The sequence below is a fragment of the Oncorhynchus mykiss genome, chromosome 5 (assembly GCF_013265735.2).
Source record: "Oncorhynchus mykiss isolate Arlee chromosome 5, USDA_OmykA_1.1, whole genome shotgun sequence".
Classification (NCBI taxonomy): Eukaryota; Metazoa; Chordata; class Actinopteri; order Salmoniformes; family Salmonidae; genus Oncorhynchus; species Oncorhynchus mykiss.
Genome location: NC_048569.1, coordinates 10625541 through 10638676, shown reverse-complemented (window position 1 = coordinate 10638676; position 13136 = coordinate 10625541). Strand labels below are relative to the sequence as shown.

Sequence of the window (13136 nt, the reverse complement as noted above, 5' to 3'; positions counted from 1 at the left end):
TCTATCCATGGTTTCTGGTTAGGGTAGGTTAATAGTCACATTATCGCCAATGCACTTCCTTATAAACTCACTCACCGAATCATTGTATAATTCGATGTTATTCTCCGAGGCTGCCCGGAACATTTCCCAGTCCGCGTGTTCAAAACAATCTTGAAGCCGATTCGTCAAACCAGAGTTGAATTGTTCTTGTCACAGGCACATCCTGTTTGAGTTTCTGCCTAGGACAGTAGTAGCAAAATGGAGTCGTGGTCGGATTTACCGAAGGGAGGGCGGGGGAGGGCCTTGTATGCATCACGGAAGAGTAGCAGTGATTCAGTGTATTGCCAGCACGAGTGCTACAATTAATATGCTGGTAGAATTTAGGTAGCCTTGTTCTCAAATTTCCACAGCAACAATAAATGCAGCCTCAATATATAGCATCCAGTTTGCATTGAGTCCAGTGAAGTTCCTTGAGGGCAGTCGTGGTATTGGCTTGAGTGGGATATACACGGCTGTGATAATCACCAACGAGAATTCTCTTGGGAGATAATACGGTCGTCATTTGATTGTAGGGAATTCTAGGTCAGGTGAACAAAAGGACTTGAGTTCCTGTATGTTGTTACGATTACACCATGGGTCGTTAATCATGAAGCATACACCCCTGTCATTCTTCCCAGAGAGTTGTTTATTTCTGTGGGCGCGACGCATGAAGAATCCCAGTGGCTGTACCGAATCCGACAACATATCCCGAGAGAGCCATGTTTCCGTGAAACAGAGAATTTTACAATCTCTGATGTCTCTGTGGAAAGCAATCCTTGCCCTAATTATGTCTACCTTGTTGTCTAGAGACTGGACATTGGCAAGTAATATAATTGCAAGCGGTGGGTGGTGTGCACGCCTATGAAATCAGACCAGGAGGCTGCTCCATCTACCTCTTCTGCGGCGACGTTGTTTTGGGTCGGCCTCTGGGATTAGATCCATTGTCCTGGAAGGTCGTATTCCTGGTCGAAATGTTGGTAAGTTGATGTCACTCTGATATCTTGGCTGTATGTATTAACATTTTCTGGGCTAACAATGTAAGAAATAATATATAAAAACTACTGCATAGTTCCCTAAGGACAGTTGGCACCATCTTGCTAATGCTACGGAAAACAAACACAATTTCATTTTATCGATGGCAATTTGAATGCACAGAGATACCATGAAGAGATCCTGAGGCCCATTGTCGTGCCATTCATCTGCCTCCATCACTACATGTTTCAGCATGATAATGCATGGCCCAATGTCGCAAGGATCTTTACACAATTCCTGGAAGCTAAAAATTTCCCAGTTCTTCCATGGCCTGCATACTCAAACATGTCACCCATTGAGGATACTCTGGATCGTTGTGTACAACAGCGTGTTCCAGTTCCCTCCAATAACCAGCAACACAATCAGCAACACCGTAACGTAACAAAATGTGGAAAAAGTCAAGGGGTCGGAATACTTTCCGTATGCAAAGGAGATGTCACGCTGCATGAGGCAAATGGTGGTCACACCAGATACTGACTGGTTTTCTGATCCACCTTTTTTTTAAAGGTATTTTTGTTCAGTATAGAACATGGAAAGTAAATGTTTTCTTATGACCGTTTTAATAGAGTAAAAAAAAATGCAATGCAAAGTTAACGTAAAAACATAATAAAAACAAGATAAAAGCTGTATGGTAATTCCTGAACGTGACAGAGGTGTAGACTCCTGAAGGAATTTGGTTTAAGGAAGGTTTCGTTAGAAAGACCAGACATTCTCTCACTTTTAGAATCAATCACATTTTTTTTATTTTTTGGTCGTCAAAACTATGGTTGATTTCAATAGCTATACAGCAAGCTTTTGAAATATTAAGGATATGAAATATATTGATCAAAGGTTATTGTGTGATTGTCATGTTCAACCATTAGTCATCATATGTGGACCATTGTCATTTTCATAGTGCTTCTGAACTTTGACACACCACCACCAAAGCACTGGGTGGCCATAGAAGAATGATACTGTTTCACAACAAGGGTCTTTTCTATGTGAATTATAGTGTTTTAGTGTTAGTAGGGTTTTAGTCAGTGAATACTTCCTTCCAGTACTGCTCCACAGTGAAATTCTTGTTCCTCTCAGCCAAGTGACGCAATGCCCTAGCCTCTTTCTTGGACTGCTCGTAACTGGCCGTCCAAATTCCTCGCAAAGATGTCCGCTTTCTAGGGCCTGAAGCAAAGTCAAATACCCTCGGAAGTGGACACTTTAGGTGGTTTCCCTCTGCTTGCCAGGTTTTAGGAACAAGGCCCTGTTTGGGAAGCAGAAATGTTACTATATTGGCACACTAGAAAAACACAATACTGGTGCAGGTCTATTTCATACTAGCTTGAATAGTATTATTATTAACACAATATTGTGTTACAGTCTTGTAATGTTTATCATTTAAAGCCGAATGTATTTTGTATTGTGTGTATGGACCATGGGATAACTAGCTGTCATGATGGAGTCAGCTAATGGGGATCCAAATTAAGATTCTGTATAATCAACTATTTACAGTCAAACTAATCATATTGTCAAACCATTGACACACCAAGTAAATTGTAGTCCAAAGGAATTGGCAACTTTATCATTAGATGTCACAAATAAAACAGTTCAGTTCTTGTTACCTTTTTCTGTCTGTCGATGTTCTCCCACACCCTGCTGCACACCATGCACTCAAACACATCTATGTAGTTCTCCTGTGTCAGATCCTGGACACCCCATGGGCGTTCCTTCAGCTCCTTTACCAACTCCAGGTTGGAGACTTCACGCTTCAACTTCCACTCCAGATAAGTGGCATACTCCTCGTCGTCCTCATCTAGTCTCTTCAGATACAGAGCCAGTTTTTCAGGGGGCTCGTCTGGGTCGACTACAACCGCACTACTGTTGCTCGGCAGCCATTGCCGAACATTGGGAGCACCGTAATACACAGGAACCACCCCAAGCTTGAGAGGCCTCCATAGTTTCTCGGTGATGTAGTCGTCACAGACGGCGTTCTCAAAGGCCAGAATGAATTTGTACTGGGCCAGGATCTGGTAGAAGGCCTGCTCCTCCATGGCAATCGAGTCCCTCAGATGGGAAGGCAGGTCTTTGTTGTGGAGGCATTGTCCATAGGAATCAACCCTGATGTGCTTCATTAACTCACTCACATAGGCATCCCGGTCCGACGGAGGGTCGCAGTCTGACTGGACGTACACCACCGGGGCTAGTGTTTTCCTCAGCTCGTTCTTCTGGTTGAGGGACACCAGGTAGGTCTGGGAGGTCAGGACCTCCAGGTTCTCCAGGTGCTGGGAGGTGAGGGGCAGCTGCGAGTGCTGGCTGAAGGTGGCCGTGTGGTTAAAGAGAGTGATGACGGGCTCGTGGAAGAGCTTGTAGTTGTTTTTGGGCGACTCCTCGTGAAACAAGGCCCACTGGTGGTGCTCTCTCCTCGGCAGAGGAAGACTCTCGATGTTGAAATCGGTGCCTGGTTTAATTCAAGAAGGTTGGAAAGGGGAGACATTAGTATAGAGTTTATATGTCTTGAATGTGAAAGGTCAGCACATCGAATGCAATGCTGACCATTTTGCTAATTACATAAGTAATACGTAAAGTAGATTAACATAAAATATGTTTTATATTCTTCCTTTTACTCATCTTGTCTGAGATGACAGACATATTACTCTGGGATCTGAACAATGATGAAGTAACAGTTGTATGTCTTTCTGCCTTGCAGTGTTTATAATAGGAGATGCCAGGTATTTTGTTGTCATCAGAAATGTACAAATCAATGTGTCTCGGATATCTTCTTAAATTGGGTGCACTTCTGTCCTCTTCCAGGCTGTCGATATATATAGGAAATCCTCAATGAGAAGGTTATTATCAAATCAAATTATATTCGTCACAGACCTTACCGTGAAATGCTTACTTACAAGCCCTTAACCAATAATACAGTTCACAAAATGGAGTAAGAAAATATTTACTAAATAAAATAAAGTAAAAAATGACATAAGGCTATATACAGGGGGTAGGGGTAAAGTGACTATGAATGTAGGTGGGGGGGGGGGGGTCAATGTAAATAGTCTGGGTGGCCATTTGATGAATTGTTCAGCAGTCTAATGGCTTGGGGGTAGAAGCTGTTAAGGAGCAGCTGTTAATATACTCTAATAAGACATACAGTGGGGCAAAAAAGTATTTAATCAGCCACCAATTGTGGCTGATTAATGAGAGAGGCCTGTAATTTTTGATGAGAGAGGCCTGTAATTTTCATCATAGGTACACTTCAACTATGACAGACAAAATGAGAAAAAAATTCAGAAAATGACATTGTAGGATTTTTAATGAATTTATTTGCAAATGATGGTGGAAAATACAGTGCCTTGCGAAAGTATTTGGCCCCCTTGAACTTTGCGACCTTTTGCCACATTTCAGGCTTCAAACATAAAGATATAAAACTGTATTTTTTTGTGAAAAATCAACAACAAGTGGGACACAATCATGAAGTGGAACGACATTTATTGGATATTTCAAACTTTTTTAACAAATCAAAAACTGAAAAATTGGGTGTGCAAAATTATTCAGCCCCTTTACTTTCAGTGCAGCAAACTCTCTCCAGAAGTTCAGTGAGGATCTCTGAATGATCCAATGTTGACCTAAATGACTAATGATGATAAATACAATCCACCTGTGTGTAATCAAGTCTCCGTATAAATGCACCTGCACTGTGATAGTCTCAGAGGTCCGTTAAAAGCGCAGAGAGCATCATGAAGAACAAGGAACACACCAGGCAGGTCCGAGATACTGTTGTGAAGAAGTTTAAAGCCGGATTTGGATACAAAAAGATTTCCCAAGCTTTAAACATCCCAAGGAGCACTGTGCAAGCGATAATATTGAAATGGAAGGAGTATCAGACCACTGCAAATCTACCAAGACCTGGCCATCCCTCTAAACTTTCAGCTCATACAAGGAGAAGACTGATCAGAGATGCAGCCAAGAGGCCCATGATCACTCTGGATGAACTGCAGAGATCTACAGCTGAGGTGGGAGACTCTGTCCATAGGACAACAATCAGTCGTATATTGCACAAATCTGGCCTTTATGGAAGAGTGGCAAGAAGAAAGCCATTTCTTAAAGATATCCATAAAAAGTGTAGTTTAAAGTTTGCCACAAGCCACCTGGGAGACACACCAAACACGTGGAAGAAGGTGCTCTGGTCAGATGAAACCAAAATTGAACTTTTTGGCAACAATGCAAAACGTTATGTTTGGCGTAAAAGCAACACAGCTGAACACACCATCCCCACTGTCAAACATGGTGGTGGCAGCATCATGGTTTGGGCCTGCTTTTCTTCAGCAGGGACAGGGAAGATGGTTAAAATTGATGGGAAGATGGATGGAGCCAAATACAGGACCATTCTGGAAGAAAACCTGATGGAGTCTGCAAAAGACCTGAGACTGGGACGGAGATTTGTCTTCCAACAAGACAATGATCCAAAACATAAATCAAAATCTACAATGGAATGGTTCAAAAATAAACATATCCAGGTGTTAGAATGGCCAAGTCAAAGTCCAGACCTGAATCCAATCGAGAATCTGTGGAAAGAACTGACAACTGCTGTTCACAAATGCTCTCCATCCAACCTCACTGAGCTCGAGCTGTTTTGCAAGGAGGAATGGGAAAAAATTTCAGTCTCTCGATGTGCAAAACTGATAGAGACATACCCCAAGCGACTTACAGCTGTAATCGCAGCAAAAGGTGGCGCTACAAAGTATTAATTTAAGGGGGCTAAATAATTTTGCACGCCCAATTTTTCCGTTTTTGATTTGTTAAAAAAGTTTGAAATATCCAATAAATGTCGTTCAACTTCATGATTGTGTCCCACTTGTTGTTGATTCTTCACAAAAAAATACAGTTTTATATCTTTATGTTTGAAGCCTGAAATGTGGCAAAAGGTCGCAAAGTTCAAGGGGGCCGAATACTTTCGCAAGGCACTGTAAGTATTTGGTCAATAACAAAAGTTTATCTCAATACTTTGTTATATACCCTTTGTTGGCAATGCCAGAGGGCAAACGTTTTCTGTCGTTTTCAAACGTTTTCTGTCTTCACAAGGTTGTCACACACTGTTGCTGGTATTTTGGCCCATTCCTCCATGCAGATCTCCTCTAGAGCAGTGATGTTTTGGGGCTGTTGCTGGGCAACACGGACTTTCAACTCCCTCCAAAGATTTTCTATGGGTTGAGATCTGGAGACTGGCTAGGCCACTCCAGGACCTTGAAGTGCTTCTTAGTGGCTAGGCCACTCCTTCGTTGCCCGGGCGGTGTGTTTGGGATCATTGTCATGCTGAAAGACCCAGCCACGTTTCATCTTCAATGCCCTTGCTGATGGAAGGAGGTTTTCACTCAAAATCTCACGATACATGGCCCCATTCATTCTTTCCTTTACACGGATCAGTCGTCCTGGTCCCTTTGCAGAAAAACAGCCCCAAAGCATGATGTTTCCACCCCCATGCTTCACAGTAGGTGTTCTTTGGATGCAACTCAGCATTCTTTGTCCTCCAAACATGACGAGTTGAGTTTTTACCAAAAAGTTATATTTTGGTTTCATCTGACCATATGACATTCTCCCAATCTTCTTCTGGATCATTCAAATGCTCTCTAGCAAACTTCAGACGGGCCTGGACATGTACTGGCTTAAGCAGGGGGACACGTCTGGCACTGCAGGATTTGAGTCCCTGGCGGCGTAGTGTGTTACTGATGGTAGGCTTTGTTACTTTGGTCCCAGCTCTCTGCAGGTCATTCACTAGGTCCCCCCGTGTGGTTCTGGGATTTTTACTCACCGTTCTTGTGATCATTTTGACCCCATGGGGTGAGATCTTGCGTGGAGCCCCAGATCGAGGGAGATTATCAGTGGTCTTGTATGTCTTCCATTTCCTAATAATTGCTCCCACAGTTGATTACTTCAAACCAAGCTGCTTACCTGTTGCAGATTCAGTCTTCCCATCCTGGTGCAGGTCTACAATTTTGTTTCTGGTGTCCTTTGACAGCTCTTTGGTCTTGGCCATAGTGGAGTTTGGAGTGTGACTGTTTGAGGTTGTGGACAGGTGTCTTTTATACTGATAACAAGTTCAAACAGGTGCCGTTAATACAGGTAACGAGTGGAAGACAGAGGAGTCTCTTAAAGAAGAAGTTACAGGTCTGTGAGAGCCAGAAATCTTGCTTGTTTGTAGGTGACCAAATACTTATGTCCCACCATAATTTGCAAATAAATTCATTAAAAATCTCATTTTCTCATTTTTCATTTTCTCTTCTCATTTTGTCTGTCATAGTTGAAGTGTACCTTTGATGAAAATTACAGGCCTCTCTCATCTTTTTAAGTGGGAGAACTTGCACAATTGGTGGCTGACTAAATACTTTTTTGCCCCACTGTATATAGGAAATGCTCAACGAGAAGGTGATGTACACTGCTCAAAAAAATAAAAGGAATACTAAAATAACACATCCTAGATCTGAATGAAAGAAATATTCTTATTAAATACTTTTTTCTTTACATAGTTGAATGTGCTGACAACAAAATCACACAAGAATTATCAATGGAAATCAAATTTATCAACCCATGGAGGTCTGGATTTGGAGTCACACTCAAAATTAAAGTGGAAAACCACACTACAGGCTGATCCAACTTTGATGTAATGTCCTTAAAACAAGTCAAAATGAGGCTCAGTAGTGTGTGTGGCCTCCACGTGCCTGTATGACCTCCCTACAATGCCTGGGCATGCTCCTGATGAGGTGGCGGATGGTCTCCTGAGGGAACTCCTCCCAGACCTGGACTAAAGCATCCGCCAACTCCTGGACAGTCTGTGGTGCAATGTGGCGTTGGTGGATGGAGCGAGACATGATGTCCCAGATGTGCTCAATTGGATTCAGGTCTGGGAAACGGGAGGGCCAGTCCATAGCATCAAAGCCTTCCTCTTGCAGGAACTGCTGACACACTCCAGCCACATGAGGTCTAGCATTGTCTTGCATTAGGAGGAACCCAGGGCCAACCGCACCAGCATATGGTCTCACAAGGGGTCTGAGGATCTCATCTCATCTCATCTCTCATCAGGCTACCTCTGGCGAGCACATGGAGGGCTGAACGGCCCCCCAAAGAAATGCCACACCACACCATGACTGACCCACCGCCAAACCGGTCATGCTGGAGGATGTTGCAGGCAGCAGAACATTCTCCACAGCGTCTCCAGACTGTCACATCTGTCACATGTGCTCAGTGTGAACCTGCTTTCATCTGTGAAGAGCACAGGGCGCCAGTGGTGAATTTGCCAATCTTGGTGTTCTCTGGCAAATGCCAAACGTCCTGCACGGTGTTGGGCTGTAAGCACAACCCCCACCTGTGGACGTCGGGCCCTCATACCACCCTCATGGAGTCTGTTTCTGACCGTTTGAGCAGACACATGCACATTTGTGGCCTGCTGGAGGTCATTTTGCAGGGCTCTGGCAGTGCTCCTCCTGCTCCTCCTTGCACAAAGGCGGAGGTAGCAGTCCTGCTGCTGGGTTGTTGCCCTCTTACGGCCTCCTCCACGTCTCCTGATGTACTGGCCAGTCTCCTGCTAGCGCCTCCATGCTCTGGACACTACGCTGACAGACACAGCAAACCTTCTTGCCACAGCTCGCATTGATGTTCCATCCTGGATGAGCAGCACTTCCTGAGCCACTTGTGTGGGTTGTAGACTCCGTCTCATGCTACCACTAGAGTGAAAGCACCGCCAGCATTCAAAAGTGACCAAAACATCAGCCAGGAAGCATAGGAACTGAGAAGTGGTCTGTGGTCCCCACCTGCAGAACCACTCCTTTATTGGGGGTGTCTTGCTAACTGCCTATAATTTCCACCTGTTGTCTATTCCATTTGCACAACAGCATGTAAAATGTATTGTCAATCAGTGTTGCTTCCTAAGTGGACAGTTTGATTTCACAGAAGTGTGATTGACTTGGAGTTACATTGTGTTGTTTAAGTGTTCCCTTTATTTTTTTGAGCAGTGTATATAGGAAATCCTCAATGAGAAGGTTCATATTACAGTAATAATTAGATATATATAGGAAATCCTAAATGGGAAGGTTAATATTACAGTAATAATAAGATATACACAACCATTCAAAAGTTTTGTGTCACTTGTTTTGAAAGAAAATCAACTTTTTTGTCCATTAAAATAACATCAAATTGATCAGAAATACAGTGTAGACATTGTTAATGTTGTAAATGACTATTGCAGCTGGAAACGACTGATTTTATAAATGGAATATCTACATAGGCCCATTATCAGCAACCATCACTCCTGTGTTCCAATGGCACGTTGTGTTAGCTATTCAAAGTTCATCATTTAGCACAGCTGAAAACTGTTGTTCTGATTAAAGAAGCAATAAAACTGGCCTTCTTTAGACTAGTTGAGTTTCTGGAGCATCAGCATTTGTGGGTTCGTTTACAGGCTCAAAATGGCCAGAAACAAAGAACTTTCTTCTGAAACTCGTCAGTCTATTCTTGTTCTGAGAAATGAATGCTATGCCATGCGAGAAATTGCCAAGAAACTGAAGATCTGGTACAACGCTGTGTACCACTCCCTTCACAGAACAGCGCAAACTGGCTCTAACCAGAATAGAAAGAGGAGTGGGAGGCCCCGGTGTCCAACTGAGTAAGAGGACAAGTACATTAGAGTGTCTAGTTTGAGAAACAGGTGCCTCACAAGCCCTCAACTGGCAGCTTTATTAAATAGTGCCCGCAAAACACCAGTCTCAAGGTCAACAGTGAATAAGCGACTCTGGGATGCTGGCCTTCTAGGCAGTGAATGAATGAAGTGTGTGTTTGGTCCTATTTTTATATATATATATATATTTATTTATTTTTTATTATTATTATTTTTTTATCCCAGCCCCTGTCATTGTAAATAAGAATTTTTTCTTAACTGACTTGCCTAGTTAATAAATAAAGGTTAAATATTTTAGTTTTTAAATAAAATTCCCCAGAGACCAAGCCCAAATCTCCGTAATTTGCGTGAAGATGGAAATACAGAGGGTGGAGGTCTGGGTGATCTACGATTAAGACTAAAGGGACATTAAAACTGTAATACCTTGTGTTTCACAGAGACTTGGCTGAACGACGATGCGGATAATACAGAGCTGTCTGGCTTCTCCGTGTTTCGGCAGGACAGAGCAGCTACGTCTGATAAGATGTGTCTATTTGTCAACAACAGCTTGTGCTGTTCTAACATTAAGGAAGTATGTAGCGAACGCCATCCCATCTGGTTTGCGCTTAGTGGGACAATAATTTGTTTTTCAACAGGACAATGACCCAAACCACACCTCCAGGCTGTGTAAAGGTTATTTGACCAAGAAGGAGAGTGATGGAGTACAGCATCAGATGACCTGGCCTCCACAATCACCCGACCGCAAACCCAATTGAGATGGTTTGGGATGAGTTGGACCGCAGAGTGAAGGAAAAGCAGTCAACAAGTCTCTCAAGACTGTTGGAAAAGCATTCGTCATGAAGCTGGTTGAGAGAATGACAAGAGTGTGCAAAGCTGTCATCAAGTCAATGGGTGGCTACTTTAAAGGATCTCAAATATAAAATATATTTCGATTTGTTTAACACTTTTTTGGTTACTACATGATATATATGTGTTATTTCATAGCTTTGATGTCTTCACTATTATTCACCACTGTAGAAAATAGTACAAAAAAGAAAAACCCTTGAATGAGTAGGTGTGTTCAAACTTTTGATTGGTACTGTATATCGGAAATCCTCAATGAGAAGGTTAATATTACTGCAATAATAAGCATATGGATGTACACAATGCAAATGGATACATATAACTCTATAGTTCACTCTAAGAAAATGATGGTTAGAACCAAGGTAAGAACCAAATGTGATTCTGAACATACATTAAACTGCATGGCAATTCCATCAAGAGTTTTTAAAGCTATACACATAAGGCAGGCCTACAGGATATGAAAATATTATCTATCACCAATCACTGTTTCGCAATAAGGTGCTCTAGGGTAAACTATTTACTTGGAAACAGTTGAACCAACAGAGTTACTTAGAGCTGCAATACCAGGGCCTTCTCTTCAGCTTGGACCTACACAACAATGGCTCCCTCTAGTGTACATTTGATTATGTTTACTCAAATCAAAAAACCCGGTTCCATCCTGACTGTCCCGTATGACATCAATTGAAGAATCAGAGGATGCTAATGGTATAACAAACCATCCATGTAGATGATTACACCACAACAAAGATGGCCTAATCAGTTTTCACTTGACTGTAACAATGTACTACATCTTGTCCTCCTTCAAGCCTCTTGTCAACTAGGCTAAGTATCATGAAAACAAACAATTAATCTATATCAAACACCATACCAAGTTAAGATAATGATTTACACATAACTTCAGGAACTATACAGACCCACACATTGTACATTTTCTCATTTTCAGATGTTCCTATAGTTTCAACAAATGAAAAAAAATAAAAGTCTCACCATAGAAAAGGAATGCCTGTGTAGATGGGTGAGAGTAGAGGGTCCTGTTGATGGTGAAGAAGCACTTGTTTGTCCCACACTCTCCTAGTCGGCCAATCTCTCCTGTTAGTGGGGACCACCATACAATGTAAGGGTAATGTCCCTCCGGACCCCCAGGGGAGGTTCTCTCACTGGCCAACAGTCCGCTACCATGTAAACGATGTCTCCAGCCTGACTCGTGTAGGTCGCTTGGAGGGAGGATGTGTACTGTCCTTTCAAACTGACCAAGCTCCACCACCACCTATGCAAAGACAGAAAATATATATAGTATCTTTTGGGAAATGTAGACCACCTTTTTGACACCACACTGTTTAGGAAGTATATGGATTTTGAACGATTCCTGCTGGGGTCATTTTCATGAAGATGTGCAATGCATGCAATAACATGAACCTCAGCATAAACACACACATGCAGCCTGACAGTAAAACCCCACAAAGGTATGATGATAATACATACAATAATGCATGTATAGCTAAATTAATGAGTTCAAAATACCAATAGACATCTAATTACATGCCTTCTGGAATATACCAGTTACTGATATGGGATTGAGATGGTTAACCAGGTGGGAAAAGATAAGGAAATACCAGAGGTGAAAGAGATTCTAGTTTTCATCCCAGTATTAGTCAGATAGACCAAACAGACCTAGGAACAGAGATTGGGGATGGAATATATTGCGTTTCTGCCTGCAAACAAAAGATAGGAATCAACACAACTCTCTATATGCAAATGTGGGCGTGCAAAGCGTTTGTTATTATATATAGTGCCACGTTCTTGAAGACACAATGTAAGCACTCCTAGAGCTCTGGAGAAAAATTGATACATTTCACAACGGTGGAAACCATTGGCGTGAAAAGGTCACTACTGTCGTGTACAACTGACAGTGTTTCTATTCGACCTCGATACTTTTCGTTCATTGTCACTGTAACGATAAATACCTGCAGAGTAATCAGAAGGAAAAGTACAGCTGATAGGCAGAGGAAGAAAACAAAAAGTTTCCTCAAAGAAACTATTGAAAGTCTTGCCATCTTTCGACTATTGAGCATCACGGAGGGAAAAACTACTTGCTAAAACTCATATTCAAATGTCCCCCTGTTCAGTGGCGTTTCTAAAAATTATTTAAAATTGTTTAATTGTATTGTTAATAGTGAATAGCTTGTTTTGAAGTAGCGGGGATGCACGCGGCCATTTTCCATATTTGTGTTGACAATGAGGGGATTCGATTATCTGGCCTGGGTTATCAACGGTTTGAAAAATTATAGCATTCGTTTTGGAACCCGGCTGCCTCCTGGGTGTGAGCTAGGTGCCCAGTTCAAAATCCACTCGAGAAATCGGCTCAAAACAAAAGTAATGTAGCCTAGGCTATATTAGGCATGTTGAGTAATGAGTAGGAATCTGTGTTTTCACATTCAAGAATGATTGCTTTTAAAAAAAAAAATGCTTTATCTGCCTTCCCAATGAAAACTAGTTTGAACATTCTACCATATATTTCACAGAAAATATATATTGTATGTTTCTGGAAGATGTACCATGCTGCCTTGTTGACAACCTAACCGAGCGGTGCAGATTACTGTTGCAT

At 42.1% G+C, this 13136-nt stretch overlaps 1 protein-coding gene across 1 annotated transcript; it reads right to left on the bottom strand.

The window, feature by feature from the left end:
• Positions 1-1591: 1591 nt before the first annotated feature.
• Positions 1592-12768, bottom strand: fut10 (fucosyltransferase 10). The gene is made up of 4 exons (XM_021601644.2): positions 12496-12768; positions 11519-11798; positions 2646-3481; positions 1592-2287 (listed from the first exon to the last, which is right to left on the bottom strand). Exons 1-4 carry the CDS (start codon positions 12601-12603, stop codon positions 2063-2065), a joined length of 1449 nt encoding a protein of 482 aa, XP_021457319.2. The 5' UTR covers positions 12604-12768; the 3' UTR covers positions 1592-2062.
• Positions 12769-13136: the final 368 nt, after the last annotated feature.